Source organism: Aspergillus candidus (assembly GCF_002847045.1).
Source record: "Aspergillus candidus strain CBS 102.13 unplaced genomic scaffold BDW47scaffold_24, whole genome shotgun sequence".
In the NCBI taxonomy this organism is placed as follows: domain Eukaryota; kingdom Fungi; phylum Ascomycota; class Eurotiomycetes; order Eurotiales; family Aspergillaceae; genus Aspergillus; species Aspergillus candidus.
Genome location: NW_020194029.1, coordinates 278,724 through 305,663, shown reverse-complemented (window position 1 = coordinate 305,663; position 26,940 = coordinate 278,724). Strand labels below are relative to the sequence as shown.

The window sequence follows — 26,940 nt, the reverse complement described above, 5'->3', positions numbered from 1 at the left end:
GTGGAAGGGCACTGAGTATTACCAGGCATTTTGTGCGTCTGTTCTGGATAAGATGTATCTCGATACGCCATTTTCCGGTTAGCTACTGGTTTTCATTGAGAGTTTGGGCGAGCGTTGCTTCTGGATGTCGGGTGTAGTAGGGTTTGGCTTGGGCTGGGACGGCTATGTATGAGTATATACTATCTCGTTTCGTTTATTGATAGCACTTCTTTTATTGTTGTTGTATTCTACATTCTGATACTAAATAATAGGCCAGCCATGAGTATAGCTACTGTCAGTAGTACATCCAATGATAATCTCACCTGATAGCAACGGCAGACCTCTGGTCACTGGCCTCAGGCTCTTCGGCGACCAACTACCTCGCTACTCGCTGTTGCACTCCTTTTCCTAGTAGGTGTGCGGCTATCTCGATGCCGCGGTATCTGTCTCTTTCGTCGCCGTACAATCTCGTAGACGCCTTGCAATGGTCTCACGTCTCCGACATTGTCCTCGATACATGTGGTTCGGAGGTTGATTGTATTCATGTCTAGTCCCACGTCGCACTGCAGCTGCCTTCCCTGCGGTTCCTCCGACTGCGAATGTGCCGAATCGAATCCGCCCCCGGGTGTTTGAAACGCACCGAGAAAGCGGCAATCTGACGCAGGCGTCATCCACCGCATTATCCCTAAATGCAATATCGGTCTCTTCTAGAATTCAGAGCAGTCGCATCAATCTCAGCTTCAAGAAGCAGACCGTTTTTTTCAGCCGGATATGGTCATCACTGCACGGAGCCCCGACGGGGTGGGACTCATACAATGACATGGCTAGTCGCAGTCCAAAACTCCGAGTGTGGAGGATCCTCTCTGTCATGAACGTCCGACTCTGCAGATGATCGCGATGGATTGTCTGACTGGGGCGAATGAAGTCGTTCCCGAGGAGGGCGACTGGGGCTGGGACGAGGTTTTCTCGAGTCGGAATTTGCTTGGAGACTGCCAGGATGATACTGATTGATTTTTTTTTCAAAAATTGGTCTTTGCGCAATAGTCAATTCAGCGGTTTTGAAGTGGAGAAATAGTGTCCTCGGTCTATGACCAATTTTCACATGCTAGGATAAATATCTGCAGCGGTTTTGACTATTGCATGATTCGACTAGTTGTGGAAACGAGTGACTAGCTCGTCTGTTTTGTATGATCTGGTGTTTTAAGGCAACCCACGGTGAACATCTGTCTTATATTTAGATTAGTATACCGTAGTACTTACTATCTTGTTTCCACCTGCACAAGGCACTACAGACAACATGATGGTGGGTCCGGATAGATCATCCTCGCTTTCTAGAAATATTAGGCATTATTGAAACACGGTAACGATGCTGCCTCGCAGGGATTATTCAAGGCAGAGAAACAGATCATTTCGCTGATCACAAGAGAGCCTGGCTGCAGCCCGAATGCACAAGGCCGCAGGGCTGGACAGAAGGATAGGCTGGATCCGCCTGGTGTCTCGCCCGTAATTTGGGCGGTCGGATCCACCCAAGTTACCACTACGAGTGTCCAGGCTCCCCTCGTGGCTGTGCTGTGCCCGCTGAGCCCGCTGTAAGAAACCAGTATCGCAGGGCCAGACTTTCTCACAATCTGGAACTCCGGTCGCGTCCCCTCTCAACCTCCGATCGCTCGATCCATCGTGAACTTCAAATGGTTGGTATATTTCCAAGTTTCGAGTCTAGTCTTTTGTAGATACTTCCTGCATCCTAATTATTCCTTGCATTGTTTGACATCTGCCTGGATATATCGATCCCGAACACGATCATTACCCGATCAGGTAGGCCAACCACCACTAAGTAAACTTAACATTGTTTACGCCCCTTATCAGTCACCCGCAAATCCGACAGGCTTCAGCTTTCCACCACTCTCTCTTTCTCTCTCTCTCTCTCTTCTTCCCCTCCTGGTGTTGTCGGATTTTCTGCTGACATCCCATCCACCGGTCTTGTCCCTCTAGATCTCAACCATCCTATCCTCCTCTCCTCCCCTACACCCTCTCCGTCCATTCTCGAATTTCTTCTTCTTCTTCTTGCCCCGCCATCCTCCCCTCCCCTCACGTGCGGGGTCTACCATCAGCTTCGAGCCCGCCGGCCTGAGCTCACCGCACACTGTGTTAGCTAGAATTTCCATTCAGGCCCTACGCTCCGGCGCTACTCCATCACTATGAGTTGTGAGTCCTCCTTGGCTTTTTCTACACCGCGCGTCGCTTTTGTCAATTGCATTTGCATTTCCTATCAAACGATGTGGATTGGTCTCTGTGAAGATCCGTCCTCTCCTTGACCTCCCCTGTCTCTTCCCTCTTTTTCCGCCCCTCCTCCCTTCTTGCTTGTTCGTGGGCGGTGCTGCCTGGTGGCTTCAGCCGCACCGCACACCAACTCAGATGTCTTTCTTGGCTCTACTTATAGCCCTTTGGGGCAATGGCGTAAGCCTCTGGGGATCTCTCGTTTCCTTTTGGTTATATGGTTTGGACTTTTTTTTCCATGACAATACTACCCTCCGCCTGCTCCTCGTTCCTGTCGTCTCTCCCGATGCGCTATCGCTCGCGTTTGTGAAATTTTTTCCATGCAGTGTGGCTTGCTGTGTGTACTGGTACTGATCGACGGTGTCCGTGCTTTAGTCTCCAATATGTTCAACAAGCTGTCGGGTCAGCCTGAGAGTTACGAGAAGAAGTACGCTTCCGCTTCATCCCCCCCCCCCTCGCGACTGTGGTCGGCTTCCCCGGATAATAACCGATGATCGTTTTCCTACAGAGCGTTGTACAAGTTCGGGCGCACTCTGGGTGCTGGCACCTATGGGATTGTCCGCGAGGCCGATTGCGCGTCCGCCGGAAAGGTCGCCGTGAAGATCATCCTGAAGAAGAACGTCCGTGGGCACGAGCAGATGGTTTACGATGAATTGAAGATGCTGCAGTCGCTCGACCATACCCACATCGTCCATTTCGTGGACTGGTTCGAGTCCAAGGTGGGTCGCGCGAGATGTGTCTACTTTTGCCAATACTCATATCGTGGCAGGACAAATTCTACATTGTTACCCAGCTGGCTACCGGAGGCGAGTTGTTCGACCGGATCTGCGAGTATGGCAAGTTCACGGAGAAAGATGCGTCGCAAACGATCCGTCAGGTTCTCGACGCGGTCAACTACCTGCACGAGCGGAATATCGTCCACCGAGGTCCGTCTCCGATCGTTTGACTTCCCCCCATGCTGAGACTGACATTTCGGTTTCGACAGACTTGAAGCCCGAAAACCTGCTTTACTTGACCCCCGATCCCGACTCCCAACTGGTTCTGGCCGACTTTGGTATCGCCAAGACGCTCGAGAGCCCGAGTGAAGTTCTGACGAGCATGGCCGGTTCGTTCGGCTACGCCGCCCCGGAGGTGATGCTCAAACAGGGCCACGGCAAGGCGGTCGATATCTGGTCGCTGGGCGTCATTACCTACACGTTGCTCTGTGGGTATTCGCCCTTCCGGTCGGAGAGTCTGACCGACTTGATCGAAGAATGCCAGTCCGGCCGGATCATCTTCCACGAGCGGTATTGGCGTGAGGTCTCCCAGGATGCCAAGGATTTCATCCTGTCCATGCTGCAACTGGATCCGACCAAGCGGGTGACATCGGAGGTCGCCCTGAAGCACCCCTGGCTCATCGGAGAATCGGCCAGCGACCGCGATCTGCTGCCCGAGATTCGCGCTTACACTGCTCGCTCTCGTCTGAAGCGCGGCATCGAAATCATCAAGCTCGCCAACCGCATCGACGCGCTCAAGATGCAAGAAGAGGAGGAAGACGACATCCCCAGCCCCGCGGATATGGCCCAGTCGGCGGAGGGGGCGGAGAAGTCCTCCGGCTCGAGTCCCTTCCCGGCATTCTCGCCCTCCAGCGGCGGTTCTGCCCCCGCGGAAGGTGGATCGGGCACGACCAAGAAGCGCAGCTTGAGCAAGATCGCCCGTGGACAGATCTTCCGCGAGGTGGTGCTCGCCAAGGTGCGTGAGGTGAAGGAGAATGAGGAGCGAGAGAAGATGGAGCGGGAGGTCCGTGAGAAGGGGGCCCACTGATTGTCGACCTTGGCGGTTGATCTGTGTTCATTTACCACTTTTTCCCTCCCCTCATGTTCAATTCCCCGTGTCCAGCGTCAGCTGGTCTTTCTTGTGAATAGTATCGTCATGATTCCCCGTTCCTATTTCCACGGCACACTTTTCTCATGTCTGCCATGATGGCTTGTTCTCGGAGTTGCCTTAACGATTGATCAATGCTTGATTTTGGACCCATGTATGTTCTTTCTCTGTAGCCAATGTACGAGCCGTCTTGTCTATTTTTCATGGGTGGTTTCACGTAATGCCTAGAGAAATGTAGTAGAGTGTAGACGTGGATGACCCGATCAGCTGAGCGATCACATGACCGATAGCCAACCGTGCCCTACCGGACCAATCAGACGACCGAACCGGAGTCGAGCAAACTCCGTTGGCACCTGAGGCAGCTGATCGGCCGTCTCCACCTCAATCCGTTTCGAGGCAGTCAGGCCGGTAAGGTACTTGGCAGGTCAGTAGGGCTCCTAGGTTTGGGAAGTATCAGGCATATCCATAGACCTCACTCATTTTTCCTCTTTCATCGTTCATACCCTACCCCTCAAACATATTCATAGGTACACACCACACCTCGTATCCATTTACACCACCCACTCCCTCCGATCCGGGTCCGTTGGCCAGGTTCTGGACTTAGTTACCTACCCGCGCCCGCCTTCATCTCTGCCCCGCGCCGGTGTCAGACGTCATACACCTATACTCCGTTGCACACGACTTCCGAAAGAATTTGTCTGGCGCCAGGGAAGTTGAGATTTCACACACAGGTCATCAGCAACTCGCTCCGAGAGCGTCCTGTTCAGTCATGTTCGCTACTAAGCGGTTGGGCAAGGTAAGTCGAGTCTACCTCACTACACCATAGTAACTGGGTTGGGCAGTGTAGCTAATGGAATGTTGTCGATCTTAGGAGCTCCTTAAGGTATATATATATATATTCTCTTATAACTCCTTAATATCCTTACTTGCGTTTTTACTCACCAGGCACCACACCCATAACCTATGTTCATTTCCTCGAAGCTTGCCATGAGTTCCGTCGGTGGGATATAGAGCTAACACTGCTGCGTTTGGATAGATGAAAGAGCACCTTCCCCCCGGGATTACAATCGCCAAGTCGGAGAACTTAGAAGAGTGGCATATGGATCTTCAAGTGCTCGATGACAATCCGCTGTATCAGGACCAAACCTACAGACTCAAGTTCACTTTTGGGTCGAAATACCCGATAGGTAAGTGCTGCTGTCTTGCTTTCGTACCTACCTTTATCCCCCTTCATCTCCCCAACCAAACCATTCGAACAAAACCCATCTCATACCCACCTCTTCATTCCAAAAATCTAACCCTCAAACAATACAGAACCCCCAGAAGTCCAATTCATCGAAAGCCCTTCCACCCCCTCCACCCCCCGCCCAATCCCCATCCACCCACACATCTACAGCAACGGAATCATCTGCCTCGACCTCCTCAGCTCCGCCGGCTGGTCCCCCGTACAAACAGTCGAAAGCGTCTGCGTCAGCATCCAAAGCATGCTAACGGCCAACACGCGCAACGAGCGACCACCCGGTGATAGCGACTTCGTCTCGTATAACCGGCGGAGACCGCGCGATATAAACTTTTTCTATGATGACGATAATGTTTGAGATATAGCACTCTGGCAGGTGTTCATGGTGTCGCGATGGATGGCGCGGCTGGGACGGGACAGATCAGACCCCGTGGACGAGGGAGGGGGGGTGGAGAGGACCAATCGTCCCAGGGTGAGGTTATACGCCGGTTGTCTTCCGGGGGACAGACAGGGAGTATTATCGAGTATTGTCGACAAGAAGTAGGAGAGAGCGTGGTCTCGTTCTTTTGGTTCGCTTCGTTGGCACCTACCCTTCCCCACTCTTCAATGCATTGGTATAGGCGCAAGTCCTTTACGGGAGTTTTCATGGCTGGGCCGATGGTGGTGTTCCTATTTATCATTATCACCATTGTTATCACCATTGTTGTCACCCTATTTTTACCCTCTTCCGTTGTGACTTATTATCTACATACCTACCTAGAATATCATGCACATGGGTTATTGAGTGTTGACTTGTCTTCGTCTTTTTATTCTTATGGAGTAGGATGGCTTTGTGGAGTTGACTGTACATAAAGATAACGTATAGAGAAGAGTATGAGCTTATTTTATATATCACCCCAATATATACTTTCCTTACACGTGATGTATAGTAGTAGTAGATGGAAATTTCGGCTACGACAAACCTTCCTGCTACCACTACTCTATATATATCCGAATCATTTGAGATAAACCCAAGAAATAAGGTGATAACCAAACGAACGTTCCCTACTAAGACATGATATTGATTTGTAGTCGCGGAATCTCATCAGTCACTATACACAGGGGTCGGGTCGGTCACAACAAGAGAGGTAAAAAAGGAGACGTAGCGTAGTAGAAGTAGTGTAGTGTAGTGTAGTAGTAGTGAATAGATCAATGACGACAGATGAAAAACGCACGCAACAAAGGGGAGGAAAAAGAAAAAAAGTAAACAGGTAAATAGTCAAAGAAAAGGTTCAACATGAACAACGCCATTAGAAGGAATTGATTGATTGGTACAGTTGGTTAGCCACACACTTGTCCTGGTTTACCCACACTCACTTGGGCCAATTGAGAAATGAATCTTTTTTTGGCCCGGATTGTCTTTTAGGTTTTCTTTTCTATGGTTGCTTTTCGGTATCCTTTTTTATGTTTGTTGCTTTGACGAATTGGCTGTGTGGGGTTCAGTTTACAGGGTGTGGTTGTTGCTGGTTGATGATCATGGCGTTACGGTTCTACCGGTCGACTTCACCGAACACAAGATCCATCGTACCTGAGGTTGTCCGGTTAGTTCGAATGCAGTAGTAGAGAGAAGGGAATGTAGCTCACCAATGATAGCAACAGCATCTGCCAAAAGATGACCACGCGAGACCTGATCGAAACCACCCAAGTGGGCGAAACCAGGGGCACGAATCTTGCAGCGGTAGGGTCTCTCAGTGCCGTCACTGACCAGGAAGACAGCCATCTCACCCTTGGGGGCTTCAATGGCGGAGTAGGTCTCTCCAGGGGGCACGGAGTAACCCTTGGTGAACAGAAGGAAGTGGTGGATCAGAGCCTCCATGTTCTCCTTCATGGCAGCGCGGGGCGGCGGGGAGATCTTGTAGTCCTCCACGCGGACAGGGCCAGCCGGCATGTCGTTCAGGCACTGGTGGATAATGCGAAGCGACTGGCGGAACTCCTCCATACGGCAGAGGTACCGGTCGTAGCAGTCACCGTTGACACCGACGGGGACGTCGAATTCGACCTTGTCGTAGGCGTCGTAGGGCTGGGACTTACGGATATCCCACGGGACACCGGAGCCACGCAGCATGACACCGGTGAAACTCATGTTCAGGGCGTCCTCGGCGTTGACGACACCAACACCCTGGGTTCTGGCCTTCCAGATCCGGTTATCCGTGAGCAGCTCCTCGGTCTCGTCGATGCGGTCACCGAATTGCGTGGCCCACTGGTAGATGTCGTCCAGGAGACCGATAGGGATATCCTGGGACACACCACCGGGGCGGACGTAGGCGGAATGGAGACGGGCACCGGACACACGCTCGTAGAACTCCTACATGAACACCCTCGGTTAATTATCTTGCCATCGACCAGTGGTTTGAATTGTAAGGTTGCACGCACCATAAGCTTCTCACGCTCCTCGAAACCCCACAGGAAGGGAGTCAGGGCACCAACATCCATCGCGTGGGACAGGACGGACATCAGGTGGTTCAGGATACGTGTGATCTCACCGAACAGCGTCCGGATGTACTTGGCGCGCTCCGGGATCTCGACGTTCAGCAGCTTCTCGACGGCCAGGGCAAAGCACTGCTCGTTCGTCATCATGGAAACGTAATCCAATCGGTCGAAGTAAGGCAGGGCCTGCATGTAGGTCTTGTATTCGATCAACTTCTCGGTACCACGATGAAGCAGACCGACGTGGGGGTCCGCGCGGACAATCTCCTCGCCATTGAGCTCCAGAATCAACCGAAGCACACCGTGAGCAGCCGGATGCTGGGGTCCGAAGTTGACCGTGTAGTGACGGATCTTCCGGTCGATCCCTTCGGCTTCGGACTCGAGGCCGGACGCCTCACCCGGCTCCTCCGAGGCCCCCTTGTTGGCGAAATGTGTGAAGCTGGGATCCGTCGGGACCAGACGGGTCGCCTGGTAGCTGGTGGGCTCGGCATGGTGACGAGGGAGGGAGGTCGCTATCGAACGGGATCTGGGAATAGCGGTGGTTCTGGTGACCGTGGAGGGGCGGAGACAGAGCCTTTTGGGCGCATTGCCCGCCAGGCGAGTGAAGGGAGCAGCCATCCGGGAGAGAGGAGAGTAGATTAAGCGGTAAAATTAAGGCTGACTGTCCTCGGGCCGGACGCAATTGAAGGGTTAGACACGCGGGCGGAAATGGGGTTGATGCGGACTGACGCTTGGAGGTTGCGCTGAGATGCAATTTGGTCGGTCACGTGAGAGGAGCCTATGGTCATCATGCCGCCTCTGGTTGGCCTTTTGGGCCGCCTGCTAAACCGCACCCAGACTAGCCCGTTCTGCTGCTGTTTCTGCCGGGACGCAGCTGCTCCCTCACCCAGTCCGCCGCTCTAGTCGGTGCAGAATAAATGGGCCCTCCCAGGATGCCTGAGGCACGACAGAAATATACTGCCGCTTTTCCCTCCAGAACTTTTTTTACATTTTTCTCCAGCTATCGCCAATCCCCTCACCGTCCCCTCCACATATCAGGTCAACACCATGGCGCCGTTAGTCCCTTCGCAGGTGGAGCTCGATCGCAGACGGGTATGTTTTTTTTCCCTGCTATTTTTCTTGTTTTTATTCTCTCCGTTGTTCTGTAGCTCCTCTAACCATGATTCCAGATCGTCGACATCAACCCTGAAACGGTCTCCAATATCCCCTCCACAGACTTCCCAGGTCACTGGCCCGGTGAGTCGCACGAGTGGTCTTTGGACAAGTTCAGAGAAGTATGTTTTCCCTTTCTTCTATTGCACTTCCCTTTCTTGGCTCTAATAGATATCCCATTGACAGGGCTTCCACGTCGATTTCCACAATAATGAGCAGTTCGAATCCTCTTTTTCCCTCGTCGGACTTGACGCTTCGATCGCCAATGCCTTCCGTCGCATTTTGATGGCTGAAGTCCCGTCCGTCGCCATTGAATATGTTTTCGTTCACAACAACACCTCGGTGATTCAGGATGAGGTCCTCGCCTCGCGATTGGGTCTGATTCCCTTCAAGGGTTCGGTTGAGGGCATCAACTGGATGCGCTGGTTCAAGAAGCCCACCGACGATGATCCCGAGAGCGGCAGCACACCCAGTGACTACAACACTATTGTGTTGCGCCTGGATATTGAGTGCACCAAGAACCCCAACGCTGCGCCCAACGAGGATGATCCCCGCAAGCTGTACAAGAACGCCCACATCTACGCCAAAGACATCACATTCCACCCCGTCGGTCGTCAGGAGCAGTTCTTCGTCGGCGAGGACGCCATCCAACCGGTCAACCCCGACATTCTCGTCGCCAAATTGCGCCCCGGTCAGAAGATCGATATGGAATTGCACTGCGTCAAGGGCATTGGCGCCGACCACGCCAAATTTTCGCCCGTCGCGACCGCCACCTACCGTCTGATGCCTGATATCCAGATCCTGCGCCCGATCATCGGCGACGACGCCAAGAAATTCGCCAAGTGCTTCCCTCACGGCGTCATCGGTCTCGAGCCTGTGACCCGGCAGGAGGCAGCGAAGAAGGGCAGCGGATACGAAGGCCACGAGGGCGAGACGAAGGCTGTTGTCCGCGACCCGTTCAACGACACCGTCAGCAGAGAGTGTCTCCGGCACGAGGAGTTCCAGGGCAAGGTGAAGCTCGGCCGCGTTCGTGACCACTTCATCTTCAACGTCGAGAGCACCGGCCAGTTCGACAGCGACACCTTGTTCCTGGAGAGCGTGAAGGTCCTGAAACTCAAGTGCGCCCGGTGGAAGCGCGGTCTGATGGACCTGACCCGGTGAACTTTTGTTTTTCGCACGAACTGCTCCGAAGCTACTTAATGCATTTGCTGGCGTTGGATTGCGTTGCTCTTTTAACGTTGTACATTTACGATAAAAAAAAAGTTGGCTAAGACTTACACTGCCAGAGTTCAATGCACGGCAGATTTATATCTCGATATAGAAAAAAAGCAGACATGACTTTCAATTGACCAGTGTCTAGTCGTAAGGAAATACTAATTAAAATCGTAATGCATTCATATCTCATTCGAGCCACAACAAGCGCATTAATTGAAAATCAACCGGTATCGGAAGTCAATGACATACGCAGGGTCACTGACAGCGATCTCCTGACCATCCTGAACGAGCTCCCGAAGCTTGCGCTTAAGATTGGGCCTGGTCTGCTCCTCCAGCTGGGGCGGGAAACGCTGGTAGAGCGTCTTCTCCTCGGTTCGCATACTAGGCTTCTTCAGCTGGGCTTCAGGGCGTTCACCCAGCGTCTCGATAAAGACCTCCAGCGTCATATCGGGGTCGACCGTCATCTTGCGGGCGAGATTCCCACAAACGGGACAGTCGGCCTTCTTCTCAGCCTCGAAGGTATAAGTGTAGACGCCGTCCTCACCGGCATACATCATGTAATTCTCGAGGTAGGGGTTGCAGGAGGTGGCGATCTTGAGTGCTTCGGAGGTGGTCGCGGCTGCGATGACAGCGTTGGTTGAGGCGATGGCGGGAATGATGTTTTTCACTACCCCCTGCGCCATTTGAAACGTGACGCCTGAGATGTTGAATTGCTTTGCTCGCTCGAGGGCGGTCTGGTAGACCCAGCCGATGTGCTCCATGTCATCGCTGTCGAAGGGCTCGTCCTTGCGCTGCTCTTGCCAGGCGATCTGGTGGGCCCATTCGATGCAGTGTTGGGGCTGGCGGGGGATGGTGGCGATGGTGCAGAGCGGGACAGCCGGTCGAGGGGCATGCATGTCGAGCTGGCACTCAATGCAAGAGGACAGGGTTGGGAGGATCACACGAGCCTGTCCCTTGAAACCTGCGTACAATTAGCATGTGTTGCATCGCTCATCAAATGGTGGTGGTGGTACCCTCGGTACCGCCATCAATGAGCGGCTTAAGACTCTCCGGGTTATCGAAATCGACCATTCCAATCAGGGTAGAGTTAATCCAGCGCCGGGCTTCGATACTGTCAAGACCGCAGACGACGAGCTTGAACTGCATGTAGTAGTCCTCGTCTTTGTCTTGGATCTTTCCCACGTAGGGTGTGATCTTGACTCCTTTGACGCGCTTCTCTACGAAAGCGGCGGCGACTTCTGCCTTGGGCTTCCCTATGTCCGCCTGGCGGAACAGGAATTGTCGGTTCAGGTTGGATATGTCGATGGTGTCTATTCGAGTTAGATAGTGTCGTGGTAACTTGTTCAGGCGACTTACCCATATCGATGACATGGATGTCTTTGAAGCCTGATAAGGCCAGGTTCTTTAGAATGTCACATCCTAGTCCACCTGCGCCTCTATTTCCATACTCGTCAGTACCCGCACGTGGCGAAGGCAGAGTTTGCTGAAGACTAACATTACACTGTATTCATGTTAGCAACTTAGTCTATAGCATCCGCGTGGAACACATACAGGACTTTGGAAGACTCCAGAGCGCTTATTGTTTCTGAACCAGGGACCCAGTCTTCGTCGCTGAACGGACCGGGTTTAGACAGAGCCTTGTACAGGTATTTCCTAAAAGCGTGTGAGAATCAACAACTACATCAAACTTACGCAAAGAGCTCACCATCGTGTAGCAGGGTCTGCAGAAGCCATTTCCTGAAGTAGACGTCGGGTTGTTGGGTAACAGAGGTGGTACTATTGACTGCGGAGCTCTGCTGTGACTGAGGTAACTGTTCAGTTCCGAGATGAATGTAGGTCCGTGCCGCTTTTACTTTAACAGAAGTACTCGTCTAAGCCATGGTATCAGCACAGGATATATACTCTTTTTCAGTCTCAGATACTGGTGTAATTCAGGAGCGATCGAGTGCAGTCTTGATTCATCCAGATCGGCCTCTGACCGCCTGAGGTAGCGGTTACTCTCCGTCGGCTATATGGTCATCTGACCCCGCGGTCAAATACAAGCGATATACGACCGGAATACATCACTTCTAAACAGGCGGCTCACTGATATGGTGTGAATTCTTTTGATGCTTGAAGCATCTTTGCTTAGTTACCTAGTCTACCAAATCATTGATCGATACAAATCAAGACATAGAGTGATATGAGCCAAACATACGCTGCCGCACGTGATTCATCGGCTCCGTTCAATTTCCCTCTCCGATAGCAAAGCTCAAGCTTTCAACTCTCATGTACATCAAACATAAAATGTACCTTCGATAATATGGACGGTCTTCTCACAGAAGTCAAGACGGCTACCAACGGCCAGCAGTCACCCCTGACGAGGGCCACGGAGACATCGCATCGCCTTGACGTGGGGACCGGCGAAATCAGCCATGCGGCGGAGCCCGACACAGATCCTACATCGTCGGAGTACATCCTAGCGACTCTGCGGGCCAAGCCAGACCAAACCGATCTTTCCGCGGTTCTTACCACCATAGACCCGTCGAATCAAAGATCGACACCGAAAAATTTCGACATCAGGCTCCCCAGTCCAACAACAGCCCAGATTCTCAATGTCTTAGTCAGCACCACGATTCCTGATCACTGGGAAGCTCTTAACGGGGCATCCAAAGGATTGAAGAGCAAAGATGCCAAGCTGCGAGCGGCAGTGTTGAGATGTCTGAGCAGTGTTGCTGGTATCAGCGGCTTAGTGACCAGCCTCCGTTCGCTCATAGCTGCCTGTCGCGCGTCATCCCAGCGAGCAGGCGGATCAGCCTCCCAGCTCCAGATCCAGGTCATCCTGAGCGTTTTGTCCGCGCTATTTGAGCCAAAGGACTTTGTAATGCGATTGTATACGGATATTGAAACTCTCTATGATAGTCCAACTCGAAAGCAAGTAGTCTGGCGGGAGCTACTCTCTTTGCTTGCTGCTGGTCGAGTGCTCTCGATAGCGGCGGAGGCGCTCACCTTGGTTGAGGACAGTCCCGATCTTAAGAAGATCTCCTGGATTGGGACAGGATCTCGCTATGCTTCGTGGCTAGGGGCCAATATCTGTTACATGGCTTCGAAGACTGATGTTGCTAGCGAGGACGCGTGGAAGGCTATGGCCTCTTTGGCTGGACGGGCTCTGAGCCTGGGCTACACTGGTAAGAAATTGCTCCGGATCAGCGTAATATAAGTGCTAAATCTTATTCTAGATCACGTAGTGGACGAAATATACTCGGGGCTTCTTTTAGAGCACGATCTCCCGGCGCAGTATGGATCGCTTTTCGGCCATCTTCGGACCACAGAACAAACCGCAGTCTTGGAAGCTACTTTTCGCTGCGTTGAGAAGAAGTATTTACCCGACAGACTGTCATCGGATGAGCAGGACAGCACGCCAACCAAGCTGGTCGGTGACATTGCAGCATTGTGTTCCGTCCTTATACACGACCGAACTCATCTACAGGCTCAGCTTACAGAATGGCTTTCCAAGGGTCAGGGAGGATCCATACGCACCGTTGGGTTGCGTCGAGCATTACTCGCCAATATGGTGGACAAACCAGGTAACTAATGTCAGTTCATGTTGACTGATATCTTGTTAACACGACTGCAGAATCGTTGCAAACTTTACTTATCAAAAGCCTTGAGCAATCCGGTGACAAGTTTTATATCAAGCAGGCCCCCATGATGAATCAAGAAGGTTTGTTGTCTCTCACTCTAAGTGTATACACTCTAACAATTTTCAGCAAACACACAAGTCATTCTACTAGCAGCTGGACATCTCCAGCGTGTCGAACCACTAATGGTCATGGCAGCTGGCCGCTCAGGCGCTTTCCTCAATGCCGTGTCCAACCGTCTAGCTGCTTCTTCGACCCGTGCTCGGTTGCTAGGCATGATAGTCGGGACAGCGATCTCAAAGCTCATCGAGCCTGCGGGCAAAGGCATGAGATTTGACTTGGAAGAGATGGAAAGTGAGGAAGCTGCGTGGTATCTCTCTCTCCCTGAGACTGCGGACTCCATCGGTTCAGTTGAATCTCTGAAATCTGAGAAGCACGCATCGAAGTCGCAACATAAGCCGGTCGAGAGACTGTCTTCCCCGTCGATGCCTAAGCCCGGACAGAGTTCTGACTCGGGACGCACCAAGATCATATCGATAGAAGAGATCGAGTCGGATGGCGGGAGCGAAGATGAAGACGACGATCTACTTCCGTACGAAAAACCGGATGAAGATCCTTCAGACTCAGATGAGGACCCAACGTTGGTACAACGGAACAAACCAACTGCTCCAGTGTATGTTGAACACGATATCCACATCCGTCAGTGTAAACTAACCGTCTTTACCATCCAGTTACATCCGAGACCTCATTACCTACCTTCGCGACACGGAAAATATCGAACGACACAACCTAGCAGTAACAACAGCGCCCTCCCTAATCCGCCGCAAGACCAACTTCGGCACCGAGCTCGCAGAAAACACCGAAGAGCTAGCCCTGGTCCTAATCGGCCTGCAAGAGCAAAGCAAGCACACCAATTTCCACGAACGCCGCCTCCAAAGCATGATCGCCCTGATCGTCTCGCAACCCCTGAAAATGGGCCGCTGGTTCTCCGCCCTGCTCTTCGACGGCGACCTCTCCCAAGTCCAACGCTCCGCAGTCCTCACAGCCCTGGGCCTCGCAGTGCGAGAACTAGCAGGAAACGGCGAGCAAGACGCCCGAATGCTGGGCCTGCCCACACTCCCCGACACGTCGTTTCCCTCCAAAAAGCTACCCCCTGGTGTGGAAGCTTGGTACGGGAGCGATCAATCGCCCATCGACAGCCTCACGCAGAAGATCTCGCAGGCCTCGCTCCAGCCACTCGCTGCGCACGCAGCGGACGCCATGACCGGGCCGAACGCGCTCAAAGTGCGCACGTTCTCGAGCAAAATGGAGGTCGACAAGAGACGCCAGCAACGCGAGGAGCAGCGACAAAAAGCCACCGTTAAAGACCTGTATAAGGTCCTCGCGGAGGGTTTCTTCTACCCGCTCAAGGGCCGGTTCGAGATCATGCTCGTGCAATTCTCCTCGTAAGCATACCACTCACCCATCCACCCATGAACCTTTCTTCCAAGAACCGAGAAAAAGAAACTCACGCTCTAACCAAACAACAGCTCAACGGCCCCCAGTTACAACCCCCTCTTCACTCCACACATCCTAACCCTCTACCTCCAAACCCTCACCCTAACACTCTCAACAATGGGCCCGCACACACCCTACCTGCAAGCCCTCACAAGCGACACCCTCTCTCTTCTCCTCTCGCTGCACACCCGCCCCCTCGCCGACGACCCATCCATCCTTACTGCCCTCCTGGCACTCTTCCTCGCCATCACGGACCTGAACATCGCGGCCGGGTCCATCGGTGAAGAGAGACTGGTCACGGAGTTTGCGACGCAGGTGGTTGAGTTGCGGGACTGGGCGGGGCAGATCTTTGATAGGATGCCTGCTGGTGGGGTGGGGGGTGATGAGGCGAGGGATAGGTTGCGGACGTTGGCGGCGGGGGTTATGGTTAGGCTTGGGGAAGTTATGGAGAGGTATCAGGGGCGGTTGATGGGGGTTAATTCGGGGTTTAGGTATTGATCGTTTGTTTATTGAGGTGGTTGTTAGTCTGGTTTGATTGATCCTCTCGCTTTGTGTGTGTCTCAATTATAGTACAGTAGTAAGTACTTGGAGACGAATACAGATAGAAATGTAGACATGAGTCATGAGTTCATATCATTAAGTACCAATACGTTGGTCTAAGTGGAAGAGGCTCGTAATACACAGCTTAGGATATACCGCGTTTCCCCTACTCAGCCTTCGCAAAGGTCCCCCTCTCAATAGCCGCATCCATCATCCGATCCCCATTAATCAAGCTCGTCGTGCAAATGACAATCTTCCTTCGCGGAGCCTCCTGCGCAGCGATAAAGCGCAGCGCCGCAATCTCCGTGAAAGTAATGCCACCTAAGAAAAACACATACACAGTTTTAGTGGCGTTATTTCCGCTCAGCGTCTGGCGCGCACGGACAGCCTTGTCGTCGCCCTTTTGGACGATGCTGAATGTGGCGCCGCGGGCGTTCTTGACCACGTCCTCGAAGCCGAGCCAGCCGGGCGAGGCGATGCTAGCCGGGCTGGGTGTGGTCGCGGTGGAGCCGCCGCGGATGAGGGAGAGGGTGTATTGTTTTTGCAGGGCGCATTGGACGAGACGGATGCTGAGCGGGGCGAAGCCGCTGTAGACGTAGGCGACGTCGGAGGGGTCCTTTTCGCTGACTTCTTCGACGACGAGGCGGAGGTGCTTCCGGAGGTAGTTGTAGTTGGTTCTGGTGCCGGTTTGGGCGCCGGTTGCGGGTAGGAGCATGGTGGTTGTGGAGGAGCGAGACTGCAAAAGTTCCATTTTCTCGAGAGCGTGGAATGTGAGTAGATGCTGGTAGCCGTAGGCTTGGACGATTTGGCGCTTGAAATTTTCCAGCTCGCGCGGACGCAGACCGCCGGACATGCATGATTCTAGACATAGGAGGCGGAGAACGGATTTCAGGGGAACGTCGCGGGAGATGAGCTCCTCGACGGCTTCGTGGTGGTATGTCGGGTCTGCGCCCGCGGCGTTGTTCTGCTGGACTTCGAGGATCTTGCGGAATATGTCCGATCTGGTGTTCCTCATTATCTCCTCGGCGAGGTTGGTGTGTACTCGGAGACTTTGGTGCTCCAGTTGGTATGTGGGTAACTTGTTGACGAAATCGCGGAGCTCCGACGTGGTCTTGGCCGAATGGCGGGTTTCATACTCTGTCTCCAGACGGCGCGCCACTTTATTCAGGATGTCTCCGACGATGGCGAAGTTTGCGTCGCGGAGTTGACTGAAAAGCTGATCCGAGGCATCGAGCTGGATTTTACGCTTCTGCCCTTGTTTTGATGTCTGTTGTGGGGCTTTGGAGGACTCCTGTGCTTGCGGTACTGGGGTTGGCCCGACTATGGAGGTATCCACGTCTGCCTGGTTGTGCTTGATTCCCACGGTTTCATCGATGAGGCCTTCGTAGGTAAGCTGCGTGAGCAGTGCACTGCCGAAGTCGACGTCTCGGTCGATGATGACCAGACTCTCGATGTTCGCACTGGGCAGAATCCCCCGTATCGAGTGATCAGTCAGTCCGGAGCTCTCTTCGGCGTCTAGCTCTTTGCGCATGCGCAGGAGGAGATCCGCCAGTCGCCGTGCGTTGTCGCCCTTTCCGACGATGCGCGGGATATAGCCATGTCGTCGTTGGATGTCCATGAGTGCCTTGGCGGCAAGAAACACACTGCCTGGATCTTTGTGCTGGAGATCAATGCATTAATATGGTTGAGATCTACACGCTGCAGCAAAATTCTTACCAGATACAAATCACTGAAGGAGTCATCCAGCTCCAATGACAAGACATCCTGCTCCAGGGGCACAAAGTACAAGGGCAATTCAGCGACGTTGACATCACCGATGATGCCCTTCTGTTCCAGGACCGAGTTGCTTACAAGGGTCCGCCTCGGAACCCAGAAGATGGAGAATTCATGTTCGACATTGCTGTTGCGCTGTAGACGCTGGATCTGGTCTAGAGAGATGTTAGCCCATACTGATGGCGCTCAATTCGACGGGAAGAGAAAGAAGGCCAATGAATGAGCTGGTTTCAACATTTGGTCTGAAACCACAGGTTGATGTGGGGAACTCGACTGACTACGTAGAGTAGGGTTGCGTCTGCGTAATCTACTGTTTGTCCCAGTTGTATAGTGCAAGCTCATCCCATCACACACCACCGGCCAAATCTACTAGACAATACCGAAATCAAACATACCTGCCACTATCCGCACCTGGTGGATCTTCTCCGCATGGGCTATGAATACGACATTCCGTTGGGAGGAGTCCACGTTGGCATTTTCCAACAGGAAGACACGGTCTACACCGTACTCTTGGAGCAGCGAGAACTTGACAAAGAGACCGATCGGACCAGCCAGATCCTGGCCAATGACCAAGTTCTTCTTTCCCCGCACCTGCACCGAAAGGAATTCATTCAGCTTGGGGACGATGCGGTGGTGGGAATCGACGTCATGTGGAGCGACTCACGCCTTCGAGGAGAGTCAACAGATCCCTACGCGTCTTGTCCTTGAGGTAATCAGCGTCTGACAGAGATCCTGGGTACGGCGCCATCGCTGCCTAAAAGCATTCCGGTACACGGGAAAGAGATGGACCAGATCAAGGTAATCTGACGGATGAGATGTGGTTATTTTTGGGACTTGAATCTCCCCAAGAAGTCCGAAGGCGGCCGTGTTGGCGGTGACCGGTTCCGAACTAGGCCCGATCTGGGTTAGGCCGATCGACACCGCCACCACTGGTGTCAATACCCAGTATTACACGGTTTCAGTCTTTTGATACCTCTTGATATCTACTATAGCATCGATAACCAGTCTGTATTAAGACCCAAAGGTAATTACAATACACCCCGCCACTGTCTGGTCTCGACCGAACAGGCAGCTCTTCCCCGACTGACCCTCCATTCTTATTCTTAATTTATCTCCTGAGCGCTTGGTTTCACCTCGACCTCATCTTTGTTTCACTCTTCATCTTCATTCCGAAATTTTCATCTTCATCCTTTTCTCCTTTCTTTGTATTCGCACTATATACCCATTACCATTCAAGCCATCCTGGAACTTCTTCCCCTTTTTGCTTACCCAGATACCCACCTAGACTTATTCTCACTTCTGCCACTTTCACCAACATGGGCCTCTTCAAGAAGTCCGACGACGGAGACGATGACTCGGGCCGTCGAGCCCTCTTTGGCTCTCGCTCCAAGAACAAGAGCCCTGCCCCTCCCGCGAACCCCTACGCCAAACCCATCCCCATCGATCCGTACACCCGAGCCAAGATGTATACCGGTGTCGCCGCTCTTCCCGCCGATGAGAAACAGCTTGGTGCCAATAACCTGAAGTCGTCGATAAGCTCCCCTTCGCCTGGTCCGCCCGCCGGTGGGGACATCCCCGGCGACAACAAGTCTCAAGTGAGCGGCTATGCGCCGAATAGCTATGGCAACCAGGGCGGATATGGCGGCAACCAGTACGGTGGCGGTGCGTCATCGGCTTCGAAATACGGACCCGGCGGTTACGGAGGCTTGGGCGCCGTCGATCCCAACGACCCCGGCGCGGGGGATTCCAACCGAGATGCGCTCTTTGGTGGCGCCCGGGAGCGCGTAGAGCAGCAACAGCCGAATGGCGCAGGTCCTCCGCCCCCATACACCGAGGGCTCTCCCGCCTACGGGGGCAGCAGCAATGCGTACACCACATCCACCTATCAGGAAAGAACCATGACGGCCGAGGAGGAGGAAGAGGAGGAGATCCAGACCGTCAAGCAGGACATTCGATTTATCAAGCAGGGCGATGTGGCCTCGACTCGCAACGCCTTGCGGGTGGCCGCGCAGGCTGAAGAGACCGGACGGGAGACTCTCGCCCGTCTCGGTGCCCAGGGAGAGCGCATCCACGATACGGAGAAGAACCTCGACATTGCAACCGTTGAGGGTCGGATCGCGGAAGAGAAGGCCAAAGAACTGAAGACGCTGAATAAGAGCATGTTCGCCGTGCACGTGTCGAACCCGTTCACCAGTTCCCGACGCCGACGTGACCGGGACGAGAAGATCTTGAACACCCACCGTGAGGAACGAGATCTTCGGGATGGAACCCGGAAGGAAGCATTTAACACCGGCCAGCGGATGGAGCGAACATTCCGGGACATTGACAAGGAGGCGGGCAAGCCGCAGACCCGCAAGCGCACCAACGTTACCGAGCGCGCCAAGTACCAGTTCGAGGCGGACAGCGATGACGAACGGATGGAGGATGAAATCGAACAGAACTTGGACTTGCTGGGCGGCGCAGCCGGCCGGCTGAACGGATTGGCTCGCGCTACTGGCAAGGAGCTGGACGAGCAGAACCGCAATCTGGGACGCATCACGGGCAAGGTGAGTCTTTGCTTTTTCATCCCATTTGTTTTATGATCTGTATGCTAACTCTCTGGCAGAGCGACTACGTCGACGACCAGATCGCCATGAACCGGGCCAAGCTGGACCGGATTCGTTAGGCTCTCTACAGCCGAGTCCGTATATGGATTGGTCATGGAGGGAGTCGGGTTCCGGACTGCCTGGTGCTGTCAAACCCTTGCCGCGTTGTGGCTCTCATTATATCGTGCATAATTGTTCTACTGTCACATTTGGGCGTCTTAATCTTCTTTTCCACATATAATCAAACTCTGCTATTATTCTTGCGGGGGTAGTAATCTTGTGGTAATAGAATACATATGCTACTATATTCTATCGCTCTATTGTCAAACTCTCCAACGCTTTTAGCCATACAAACTCTGCTGTGTCACTGCCTCAGGCTACTCCCCATCTCCACGTCGCAGATCACGTGCCATATATCTGGACTCATGACAGTGTATACCGAGTATCATCATGTCACGCTAGTTCATAAAGTCCGAAAGCAAAGCCGGTATATCTCTTGTTTGCTATATACCCACGATCAGACCGCTGTATATTATTGCGGTGCAACTGCAATACCCCCCGATGTACTCCGTACACGAGTTGACAGGCATGATCCTGTTCTTGACATGCTGCAGTGCAGGTAGCACATTCCGAACGAAGCAAACTATGATGCCAGCCCCACAGAGGAATCCTCCACATTTCTGCAGTACTGCAGCCCTGCAGTTGTAGCAATTTCGCGGAAGGGATTGGAGGAATTTCTATCTTGTGTTTCATGTGCTCGTTTGAGCATTGCCAGATGGACATAGCGCAAGAATTGACGGTCAATTATTACTACTAAGCCATAGAAGACATGCTGACACTTCTAGAATTTATGGTTAACCCTGAGTCTTACTGTGGCAGCGACTGAATTTGCCTCCTTTCAATGTCAAACATACATCAACCCGTCTTTCTATTTCAGGCCTCTAAGCTACTTAGGGCTATCGATTTGCGGGTGATGGAGCTGGTTTCGGCATCATTTGGTTTTGTATATGCACCAGAATGCAGTATTCTTGAAGGAATGCAGGGGCGGCCGCATCATCCAATACTATATCTACGTGCCTTAATGCTTGGTGTTCCCTAATATGATCGTCCCAACCACGAACATCGTCTTGAAGCAGCAGAGAAATAAATGCTACGAAAAAAAACTAAATCATCGTTATGAGCTCACAAAAGATATTTCCTCCATCCACGATTTTTCAACCTTCTCAGTTAAAGCCCGAGAGGACTCATCGGCGCCTTCCAACTAACTACCACGTCCAACTCCCCTCTCTTCAGATCCCATCCAAATTAATCCGAGTCTCGCGAATTTTTCTCTACGAATTCCAAGTTGCCCTTACAACAATCGTCTACTCTGAAGCTGAAGCTCACCTTGCCACTGTCTATGTGGCAGCAGCGCTCTCGAGCGTCGTGGTCGGAAGCCCTGTGGGCGAAAACCCTTTGGCTAGAAGAGAAAACGGCGGCAGTAGGCTCCCCTTTTTCCCTTCACTAGAGCCAGAGACATGTACAGCTACAATCCCTTTGCTCTAGTGCAAAGACGATTGGCCAGCTGAATGTATCCCAGTATAAAATTCAAGCTGAACGGTCACCGGGCAGACCAGCATGTTGACTTCTGGGAAATGTGAGGTTAAGTGCAAATAGTATTCCATATCATCATCATCACATATGTGTTTCTCATTATAATATGTGATCGGCATTTGTGGTGGGTTGGTTAATACATAATAATATAAAGTGGATCGTCAACTACTGATGCCACGATATATATCGAGAGCGAAACAATCCCACTCGAACAACGAATGGGGGCTGAGTGGATCCTAAAAGGAGAAGTCAAAGCTGGATGATAATAGTATGCATTTATCAAAAAAGGCATTATGACAAGCGTACCCGGAACAGATTTTCTCTTGTCCTCAGTCCCCTATGTCATGGACCCTGGAGTATTTATATTGTGGAGTAGACGGAGACTATATAAGCGGCTTGATAGACAGACCCAGTCGGATCTAGCTATCTTTGATGCACTACAAACAGATCAAATCAGTAAGATAATAACAGTAATAAACAACAAAATAAAAACAAACCAGATTCAACGCCAATCATGATCCGAAGTGCTTGGCGGCGATACATATAATCTAGACGAGCTCGTATTACCCACCCCCAGGATGGATCCACCAGAGCGTCCTGTGGAGGAAGAAAATGGGAACTAATATAACATCATACACCGAGCTAGGCATACGAGCCCGTCAGTCCGTCAATCACAGACACACTTCAACTCAAATAACCAGACCTCCCACAAACATCCAAAAAGCATGAACACAACAGCCCACCACCACCTAACCACCATCCCATGGGCCACCCTCCAGCACGCCTACGGCCCAGCCACCGACCTACCCAACCAACTGCTTGCCCTCCAATCACCAGGCAAACAAGCACGCACCGACGCCTACGACCAGCTCTACAGCAACATCTACCACCAGTCCGACCGCTACGAAGCAACCGCGTACGCAGTGCCCTACATACTGAGTATTCTCGCGAGCACAGCGACCCCAGACCGGCCGCGCCTATTCTGTCTTCTGCTGGATCTAGCGCTGGGTATACCCGCTGATGAGTTGCCGTTAGGGGTTAACATGAGAGGTGCTTCTGCATCTGGGATGTCGATGTATGGGGATGTCTCGGACGGACAGATTGACTATGGGGTCGTTGCGTACGACGCCGTTCGTGCGGGCGTTCCGTTGTTTTGGAGATGCTTGGAAGAGGAAGGTACTAGAGACGATGGGAGAGTGAGGGCGTGGGCGGCTTGCGCGCTGGCATACTTCCCCAGTGAGATCGAGGGCAGTGCGGATATCGATCGGCTATTGCAACTCATGGATCGAGAAGCAGACATTGAGGCCTTGGCAAGCATCATGATTGCTCTGGGATTGCTCATCGGATCTCGGGACGATGGTGCTTCTCCCCAAGTCTTTGAGACTACTGCTACGGTCTCCCGCCTACACACACACTCAACCAACCCCCATTCACTGATCCGCTGGGCCGCAGCAGTAGCACTCACCCGGCTTCAGCATCACAGACCAGAACACGTCGAAGTGATAACGCTCGCCCTGACCGATCCATCTTTCATCCCCGCCGAATACCACTCCGTCTTCCCCTTCTGCGAGGGAGATTTCAGCAAATACAGCGCTAAGATCCTGGGAGGGTTGGACATGGACGAGTATCCCCATGTGGTGCCCGCTGTGCTAAAGGTGTTGCCTCGCTTGCCGCTTCCGAATGCTCTGAATCTAGCTGAAGTGGCTATGGAGCTTGCTTTTGGTGCTATGCCTGATGATGAGGATGAGGATGATGATGGTGATGATTATGATGATGATGATGAAGACGGGGTCTCCGTCGAGCGACTGAGCGAGGTTCAGCGCCGGACAGTGATGGCTTTGGCGGAGTGGGACGATGAAGAGGCTTGGGGAACTGGGATTGTGGGCGGGATACTTGAGGATTGGAACATTCGTGGTGGGAGTCGAGATGAGTGTCGTCGGTATATTGGGTTATCAACTGGGTTGTAGACTAGGATGATGAATATCAGTGACAGGCTCTTTGGCTTGGAAGTAATTCAAATCTATCCCACCGGTCAAACCATGGATGAGCATACGCTATTGCTTACCGATGTAGGTAGTATACACTCAAGTAATAAGCACGTCATCCACGCCCAAGAAAAGAAAAGGAAAGAAAGCACACCCCAGCAGAGCAACGTAATACCAAAGCCTACCTACCCAGGCCTGACATACACCTGCTGCACCCTGTACCCTGTACCCCGTCCTCGTGCTCCGACCAAGTTCCAAATCAAATATAAAGTTAGAGTTATATGCCGTGTAACCAACATACTACCTCACTAAACATAAGGTAAGTGGAGACACTATTCACCAATGAAGCGGGCTTCACTTCAAACTATTTTCTGGAATACTCGGCAATGTGCAATCAATGAAACACCCCAGACAATACATTGGGTGATATATGTGAGATATGGAAAATCACTCCCTATCTAGTGTGTAAAACCCACATGGTAGATCCCTTGATGGCTTTTTTTCTCCGCGGGGAGATGCGGAGATATTATCCGGGCTATTATCTCTATATCATCATTTGATACGATATTTCACCAAGGGCATGAGATCATCCTTCCTCGCTAGCCCACTTGATCTTATAGTACAGTGTATATATCATGAGTTTTACAAGATAGGTAGTTCTGAGTATCAGTTTATATACGCTTGATTATCATCTATATACACGGCATCGCAAACCCATCTCATCATGTTGGGCAATGTATTAAACAGTAGGGGTAATTAGTAGTAACGAGTGTGTAGAGGGTAGAAGAAAAATAAAATAAACGAAAGAAGGCTTGCGCATAAGTCGAGTTCCAGGCAAAGACAAATCCATTCTGTTTCCACTCCAATGCTGTGTGCTTTGGGGTGACCCGGCTGCGCATTTTTGGATTTTGTTGGAGAATTCTCCAACAAAAGAGAGGGATTTGTATCACCCATTCCCTGTGTTCATCCACTTATCTTTTGTTTGTTGTCCAGCTGGACTTCAATAAGAAAAGGAATGCACAGTGGTGATATATCTGCACCATGGCATCCGAATAAAAGATCGCAGCATCAGGAAGAAAGGAAAATAGAATGTTTGAATAGACGTCACGAAATAACAAAAAGACCAATAAGTCAAACGAAAGATGTATAATGGCCTGCTGCAGATTTTCCGGACCCAAAAAAATAATAATGCCTCGGAAATGCAGAATCGAAGAACTGAAACGAGCTGAAATCAATCACAACTCAAGTTGGTATCTGAAGACAAAACAAAACCATGCCGCACACAAACAAACAAACAAAAAAAAAAAACAAAGGCAGGAGAAAACCAACTCCCCCCCAGATTCTAAACGAGAGGAAGAAACGAAAAAGACGATCCTGGAAACAACCGGCACCTCTATAAAGTCATAACGTGGGAATAATAGATCAAAAACATCATGGTAATACCCCTTTTGCCCTTGTACCCGGGTTCAGCCGACCCATAGATATTAATCAGAAAAGAAAAAGAAAGGGGTATCAATTCCCTGCGCGTTTCGCAGGGACCAGAAAAAAAAAAAGGAAAAAACAGAAGAAGAGTCGAAATCGCAGTTGAATGGTTGTTGTACAAGCGATAGGACCCAATTGAATGGTAGAAACGAGCAACGTCGCACAAGCCACAGCGGGTGGGATTGAAGTCGCAGCTCATGCACAGGCCTCGTATCGGCACGGATCATGGGGAGAATAGAGGAACGAAGATGTCGAAAAATGTATCTACTCGTCGTCCTCACCGGAGGCTCCCTCTTTTTCGCCCTTGTGGACCTTCTTGTGGCGGCGCAAGTTGGACACAACAGAGAAGTGTCGACCGCAACCTTCCACATCACATGCGAAAGCTGAAATCAAACTTGTCAGCACATCGCTAAACACAAGTAAAGGGGAGGTTCAAACTCACGCTTTTCGCCAGTGTGGCTGTACATATGGGTCTGGAGAGACGACGGACGGGTGAATCGCTTGTCGCACACCTTGCACTTGTGCTTCTTCTGGGTGTTTGACGGCATCTTGGAGCTGAACTGGCTCATCATCGACTGCGGACCCGGAGGCGCGCTTCCGGTGAGCAGGCTGGACGGACGGGGCAACGTCCGCGACAGGTGTCCATTGTCGTAAGACTCCGAGGTGGTAGAGCTATAATCGGTCACCGACGAGTCGACGGAGCCGACGGAGGCGCTATAGTAGGGGTAATTCGCGCCGGACGAGATCGACGATCCCGACGAATGGGTCGCGGGGAAGCCATACGAGTCACCTGAACCTCTCGAGTTACGAGGACCGTAGATGTTGCGAGGGGTCAAATCCTGGCTGAGGGCGACCATTCCGCGGCTGGCGTCAAGGGCGTCTCCAAACGTGGGGGCCGACGGGGGCTGCGATTGGCCAACGCGAGCTTCTCTATAAACAGAAGAGACCTTGATCAGTAGCTGTCCAAAATTGCGGATGGCACGAATGCGCGCTTGGAGGGTAGATATTTCTTACGGGATGCGGCGGCTGTCCGGGTGTATCGACGGAGCATAGCTCAAGGGGGCATAGCTGGCCGGAGCGAAGCTGCTCATGGAGGAGGCGGTGGTGTAGGAGGGAGGCTGTTCAAAGGTGGTGCGAGGAAGGTCGTGCGACATGGTCATCATCTCCGGGCCGGGGTAGCTCGGAGCGGCGCTGGTGGAATAGTTACTCCCGGGGACCATGGACGGGGCCGACACGGGGATGCTCGAGTACGGCAGGGACATGGACGGGCGGCTGACTTCCTCCTGCTTGGGAGGGTTCAGGATCTGGCTGGAACCCATGGACGTCGCGTACACCGGAGGAGTCGAGTTGGAGGAAGTGTGAGCGGCCGACCAGGGATCGGTGAACTGAGGCGGAGTGTGGTGCGGGAGGTTATGTTGTTGGTAAACACTGTCAAAACCCATCCCGCCGTACTGGCGGTTCTGGTTTTCAATGACCATCGTCATGGAGGGTAGCCGTAGAATCGGACAATATTAAAGCGTGCAAGTGGTAATGCGGTTGAGAGACAGTCTCAACCTATGGTGCCTGACGATCAAGGGAGGAAGATCGCAGACAGATAGGGCAGCGCGTGCTCGTGGCGATTGATCGAGGTGGGGAGGAGGGACAGATGTGGAGGAAAGGGATAGACAGAGGAT

At 52.2% G+C, this 26,940-nt stretch overlaps 10 protein-coding genes across 10 annotated transcripts; 6 read left to right on the top strand and 4 right to left on the bottom strand.

Moving 5' to 3' along the window:
• The first annotated feature begins 1,894 nt into the window (after nucleotides 1-1,894).
• On the top strand, nucleotides 1,895-4,304 carry BDW47DRAFT_106435 (serine/threonine-protein kinase). The gene is made up of 5 exons (XM_024812767.1): nucleotides 1,895-2,184; nucleotides 2,632-2,683; nucleotides 2,765-2,975; nucleotides 3,026-3,182; nucleotides 3,242-4,304. Exons 1-5 carry the CDS (start codon nucleotides 2,178-2,180, stop codon nucleotides 4,057-4,059), a joined length of 1,245 nt encoding a protein of 414 aa, XP_024671831.1. The 5' UTR covers nucleotides 1,895-2,177; the 3' UTR covers nucleotides 4,060-4,304.
• Nucleotides 4,305-4,589: 285 nt separating this feature from the next.
• On the top strand, nucleotides 4,590-6,146 carry BDW47DRAFT_106430 (ubiquitin-conjugating enzyme E2). Its single transcript, XM_024812766.1, has 4 exons — nucleotides 4,590-4,915; nucleotides 4,991-5,002; nucleotides 5,156-5,306; nucleotides 5,434-6,146. Exons 1-4 carry the CDS (start codon nucleotides 4,889-4,891, stop codon nucleotides 5,715-5,717), a joined length of 474 nt encoding a protein of 157 aa, XP_024671830.1. The 5' UTR covers nucleotides 4,590-4,888; the 3' UTR covers nucleotides 5,718-6,146.
• Nucleotides 6,147-6,270: 124 nt separating this feature from the next.
• Nucleotides 6,271-8,532, bottom strand: BDW47DRAFT_106428 (NADH-quinone oxidoreductase subunit D). The gene is made up of 3 exons (XM_024812765.1): nucleotides 7,772-8,532; nucleotides 6,983-7,703; nucleotides 6,271-6,926 (listed from the first exon to the last, which is right to left on the bottom strand). Exons 1-3 carry the CDS (start codon nucleotides 8,441-8,443, stop codon nucleotides 6,889-6,891), a joined length of 1,431 nt encoding a protein of 476 aa, XP_024671829.1. The 5' UTR covers nucleotides 8,444-8,532; the 3' UTR covers nucleotides 6,271-6,888.
• A 302-nt stretch (nucleotides 8,533-8,834) lies between these two features.
• On the top strand, nucleotides 8,835-10,316 carry BDW47DRAFT_106427 (DNA-directed RNA polymerase core subunit RPC40). The gene is made up of 3 exons (XM_024812764.1): nucleotides 8,835-8,917; nucleotides 8,995-9,099; nucleotides 9,164-10,316. Exons 1-3 carry the CDS (start codon nucleotides 8,873-8,875, stop codon nucleotides 10,136-10,138), a joined length of 1,125 nt encoding a protein of 374 aa, XP_024671828.1. The 5' UTR covers nucleotides 8,835-8,872; the 3' UTR covers nucleotides 10,139-10,316.
• A 20-nt stretch (nucleotides 10,317-10,336) lies between these two features.
• On the bottom strand, nucleotides 10,337-12,119 carry BDW47DRAFT_34830 (NEDD8-activating protein UBA3). The gene is made up of 6 exons (XM_024818800.1): nucleotides 11,898-12,119; nucleotides 11,744-11,845; nucleotides 11,688-11,693; nucleotides 11,549-11,628; nucleotides 11,206-11,502; nucleotides 10,337-11,153 (listed from the first exon to the last, which is right to left on the bottom strand). The coding sequence occupies exons 1-6, from the start codon at nucleotides 11,924-11,926 to the stop codon at nucleotides 10,402-10,404; spliced, it is 1,266 nt and encodes a 421-aa protein (XP_024671827.1). The 5' UTR covers nucleotides 11,927-12,119; the 3' UTR covers nucleotides 10,337-10,401.
• Nucleotides 12,120-12,298: 179 nt separating this feature from the next.
• On the top strand, nucleotides 12,299-15,922 carry BDW47DRAFT_34827 (telomere length regulation TEL2 family protein). Its single transcript, XM_024818799.1, has 6 exons — nucleotides 12,299-13,359; nucleotides 13,411-13,758; nucleotides 13,809-13,895; nucleotides 13,942-14,485; nucleotides 14,544-15,257; nucleotides 15,342-15,922. The coding sequence occupies exons 1-6, from the start codon at nucleotides 12,495-12,497 to the stop codon at nucleotides 15,805-15,807; spliced, it is 3,024 nt and encodes a 1,007-aa protein (XP_024671826.1). The 5' UTR covers nucleotides 12,299-12,494; the 3' UTR covers nucleotides 15,808-15,922.
• A 36-nt stretch (nucleotides 15,923-15,958) lies between these two features.
• BDW47DRAFT_106423 (Sec1 family protein) lies at nucleotides 15,959-18,439 on the bottom strand. The gene is made up of 4 exons (XM_024812763.1): nucleotides 18,287-18,439; nucleotides 18,018-18,213; nucleotides 17,566-17,777; nucleotides 15,959-17,509 (listed from the first exon to the last, which is right to left on the bottom strand). Exons 1-4 carry the CDS (start codon nucleotides 18,368-18,370, stop codon nucleotides 16,016-16,018), a joined length of 1,986 nt encoding a protein of 661 aa, XP_024671825.1. The 5' UTR covers nucleotides 18,371-18,439; the 3' UTR covers nucleotides 15,959-16,015.
• A 305-nt stretch (nucleotides 18,440-18,744) lies between these two features.
• On the top strand, nucleotides 18,745-20,559 carry BDW47DRAFT_106419 (putative plasma membrane SNARE protein (Sec9)). The gene is made up of 2 exons (XM_024812762.1): nucleotides 18,745-20,168; nucleotides 20,228-20,559. The coding sequence occupies exons 1-2, from the start codon at nucleotides 18,939-18,941 to the stop codon at nucleotides 20,285-20,287; spliced, it is 1,290 nt and encodes a 429-aa protein (XP_024671824.1). The 5' UTR covers nucleotides 18,745-18,938; the 3' UTR covers nucleotides 20,288-20,559.
• Nucleotides 20,560-22,525: 1,966 nt separating this feature from the next.
• On the top strand, nucleotides 22,526-23,767 carry BDW47DRAFT_126040 (uncharacterized protein; the record flags this gene model as incomplete). The annotated part of the gene is made up of 1 exon (XM_024816481.1): nucleotides 22,526-23,767. The coding sequence occupies one exon, from the start codon at nucleotides 22,526-22,528 to the stop codon at nucleotides 23,765-23,767; it is 1,242 nt and encodes a 413-aa protein (XP_024671823.1).
• A 1,368-nt stretch (nucleotides 23,768-25,135) lies between these two features.
• Nucleotides 25,136-26,940, bottom strand: BDW47DRAFT_34792 (uncharacterized protein). Its single transcript, XM_024818798.1, has 3 exons — nucleotides 26,282-26,940; nucleotides 25,710-26,197; nucleotides 25,136-25,650 (listed from the first exon to the last, which is right to left on the bottom strand). Exons 1-3 carry the CDS (start codon nucleotides 26,749-26,751, stop codon nucleotides 25,532-25,534), a joined length of 1,077 nt encoding a protein of 358 aa, XP_024671822.1. The 5' UTR covers nucleotides 26,752-26,940; the 3' UTR covers nucleotides 25,136-25,531.